Source organism: Haliotis rubra, unplaced genomic scaffold (assembly GCF_003918875.1).
Source record: "Haliotis rubra isolate DU_JTF1 unplaced genomic scaffold, ASM391887v1 Scf56, whole genome shotgun sequence".
Taxonomy (NCBI): Eukaryota; Metazoa; Mollusca; class Gastropoda; order Lepetellida; family Haliotidae; genus Haliotis; species Haliotis rubra.
This window is the reverse complement of record NW_025767257.1, coordinates 37,316-41,072: the sequence shown is the minus strand read 5'-3', so window position 1 is coordinate 41,072 and position 3,757 is coordinate 37,316. Positions and strand designations below refer to the sequence as shown.

The following is a 3,757-nucleotide window of genomic DNA, read 5'->3' as shown; positions in this document are numbered from 1 at the left end:
TCCATTACATCATGTGCAATAAGAGATTGGCCTGTGATACATGTTCCACATCCTACTTCCATTACATCATGTGTAATAAGAGATTGGCCTGTGATATGTGTTCCACATCCTACTTCCATTACATCATGTGCAATAAGAGATTGGCCTGTGATACATGTTCCACATCCTACTTCCATTACATCATGTGTAATAAGAGATTGGCCTGTGATATGTGTTCCACATCCTACTTCCATTACATCATGTGCAATAAGAGATTGGCCTGTGATACATGTTCCACATCCTACTTCCATTACATCATGTGTAATAAGAGATTGGCCTGTGATATGTGTTCCACATCCTACTTCCATTACATCATGTGCAATAAGAGATTGGCCTGTGATACATGTTCCACATCCTACTTCCATTACATCATGTGTAATAAGAGATTGGCCTGTGATACATGTTCCACATCCTACTTCCATTACATCATGTGTAATAAGAGATTGGCCTGTGATATGTGTTCCACAACCTGCTTCCATTACATCATGTGCAATAAGAGATTGGCATGTGATATGTGTTCCACATCCTACTTCCATTACATCATGTGTAATAATAGATTGGCATGTGATATGTGTTCCACAACCTGCTTCAGTTACATCATGTGTAATAAGAGATTGGCATGTGATACGTGTTCCACATCCTACTTCCATTACATCATGTGTAATATGAGATTGGCCTGTGATATGTGTTCGACAACCTGCTTCAGTTAAATCATGTGTAATAAGAGATTGGCATGTGATACGTGTTCCACATCCTGCTTCCATTACATCATGTGCAATAAGAGATTGGCACGTGATATGTGTTCCACAACCTGCTTCAGTTACATCATGTGTAATAAGAGATTGGCATGTAATACGTGTTCCACATCCTGCTTCCATTACATCTTGTGTAATATGAGATTGGCATGTGACATGTGTTCGACAACCTGCTTCTTCAAGTTAAATCATGTGTAATAAGAGATTGGCATGTGATACGTGTTCCACATCCTGCTTCCATTACATCATGTGCAATAAGAGATTGGCACGTGATATGTGTTCCACATCCTGCTTCCATTACATTTTGTGCAATAAGAGATTGGCATGTGATATGTGTTCCACATCTTGCTTCCATTACATTTTGTGTAATAAGAGATTGGCATGTGATATGTGTTCCACATCCTGCTTCCATTACATTTTGTTTAATAAGAGCTTGGCATGTAATACGTGTTCCACATCCTGCTTTTATTACATCATGTGTAATAAGAGATTGGCATGTGATATGTGTTCCACAACCTGCTTCAGTTACATTTTGTGTAATAAGAGATTGGCATGTAATACGTGTTCCACATCCTGCTTCCATTACATTTTGTGTAATAAGAGATTGGCATGTAATATGTGTTCCACAACCTGCTTCCATTACATCATGTGTAATAAGAGATTGGCATGTAATACGTGTTTCACAACCTGCTTCCATTACATCATGTGTAATAAGAGATTGGCATGTAATATGTGTTCCACAACCTGCTTCCATTACATCATGTGTAATAAGAGATTGGCATGTAATACGTGTTTCACAACCTGCTTCCATTACATCATGTGTAATAAGAGATTGGCAATGTCAGGCAACGGTGGAGACTGCATAAAGTTCATGCACAGAGCTGGGCTCATTTCACATCTGTAAGTTAAACATGGGCTTATTTCATGAGCTGACAAATACCAGACATATCCTTGCCTTACTAAATATTGGCCCAATATATTCTCTAGGAGATGACGGAAGTTGGTGTGTATATCTGTGAACAATCACCAGCAATGTGATGACCAACTTTCCTCCACACATGAAAGTCCCCAACTGAGCAGTTTCCAACTGAGTATTCCTTCCAAGTATCACCTGCTTGCACCTGGGTAAGACTCCCATATGCTAAGCATTGACTTATCTACTCATACCAACTGATATATAGTGTGATTTCATATTATTGAAAAAAATTACAAAACAATGATAATCATTGTACATAATGTTAACATCTTTGAATATCTGAATACCTGAACAAACCAGCACTGAATATTGACTTGACATAGTTTGTTGAAGTAAACAAACCCTCATATCAATCAACATCATTATTGAAAAGTGATTCTTTCATGCATGACACATGTCATTCATAAACATTTTACACTCATCAGTCAATCACCATTCTGATAAAATATCAATTTGACTCAAGCACCAGGGAGGTGAAGACAATGTTGTCAACTCTGAGGAGGCATTTTCGCACTCAAGGAGACTCTCCCACAAGAAGCCTAGAATTGATATCCTTAACAACATCTGGTAGATCAACAATACTATCAACAACATAATGAGCTCCACCCTTCCTCAGAATGTCTCTTGATTTCTGCAGTCTCTCTTGGATGTCCCCAGGTGACAGCTGAGCCTCTTGTTCAAGGCTATCTACATTCATGTAGTTGCTGTAGCGAAGCCCGCCAACTCCCCAACATCCTGCTTCCTGAGCCTCCCTATCCCTGATAATGTGTCATCAACTTTAACCACCGACTGAATGGGGTGGACGTCCAGAAGATCGAGGTTTCGATAAACCATGAATGGCTTGGGATCGCACCATTGGCCACCTCATCCCCTGCAACTGTGGCATCAGGAACATACCCCTGTTTCTTTGCCTCGTCAAGGAGGATATCCACCATAGATCGTAGAAAACCTGTTGTCACACCAATCTTGCACCCCAAATCCTTTCTCAAGTTTATCAATTGAGTCCGTAGTGCCGGGGATCAGTTGTCCGTATTGGCGAATCACATCCAGCTGAATGGGTACAAAGGTCTGGAACATATCATCTACATCCTTGTCACATGGATCTCGACCATAAACATCCCTCCATCGAGACCGGACCGAAGGTATCTTGGTGATGGCCTTGATGTGGAGATCTTTTCGCAAAACCCATTGGCTCCGTGATTCTTCCATTGTGATTGGCACTTTGAACTTGTTGAAGACTTCAACAAAGCATACTGCTGGTGCCAAGACGTATTTGTCAGCAGTGGTGCGGCTTCCAATCCAGGATGCATGCCCTCACAGGACCCAATGAGGACCGACAGTAACGAAATGGCTCATAATTTCTGAAAACAGAAATGGATGATATGAGTGTTAATAGCTGTTAATTATTATCATTACAAAGAAGTATACAAGTGAATAATTTTGAATGCCCAGGAGCAACATTGCAGCAATTTGAGACAACCTGTTGAGGGAAACCAAAAAAGATCTAGCAGGGTGGTTTGTTGATGAATTAATTTGCAACACAGCTACGGGTTAGACTAACGCTTAGTCTCTGAATATATATAATTTTGATAGTAACAAGCAGGCCCATTTAAATTGAAAAGGAGCCCCAGGGAAACCACAGATTCAGAACCTGAACCTGAGAAAATCTAGACTTGCTTTATTTAGGGCTTTAGCACTGCAGATAGGGCTAGGCAGTAGGGCAGCTACGGGTGTTAATCCTGTTATTGAGACATACACTGCTCATAACAATGCTTCATAAATGTGCTTCATCTGTCTTTTATGAACATATGCAGGCCCTAGGACACATATCTGATAACCCATAAATACACCATTCCATTTAGAAAGTGGTCAAATGTAAGACGTTATATTTGGCATTGCACTTTCTCAGTAAAGTAAAGATTCTAGTATGGGACTGAACCCAACAAAAGTACTAGAATCTGAACTTTTCTGAGAAAGTGCAATCCCA

The 3,757-nt window shown here is 40.2% G+C and overlaps 1 protein-coding gene across 1 annotated transcript; it reads right to left on the bottom strand.

Moving 5' to 3' along the window:
- Positions 1 to 1,970: 1,970 nt before the first annotated feature.
- Positions 1,971 to 3,131, bottom strand: LOC124253942 (phosphonoacetaldehyde hydrolase-like; the record flags this gene model as incomplete). The annotated part of the gene is given in 5 exon segments (XM_046687786.1): positions 1,971 to 2,520; positions 2,523 to 2,618; positions 2,621 to 2,738; positions 2,740 to 3,063; positions 3,065 to 3,131. Coding segments are annotated over 5 exon segments (841 nt in total), but the record flags the coding sequence as incomplete, so codon positions are not given.
- Positions 3,132 to 3,757: the final 626 nt, after the last annotated feature.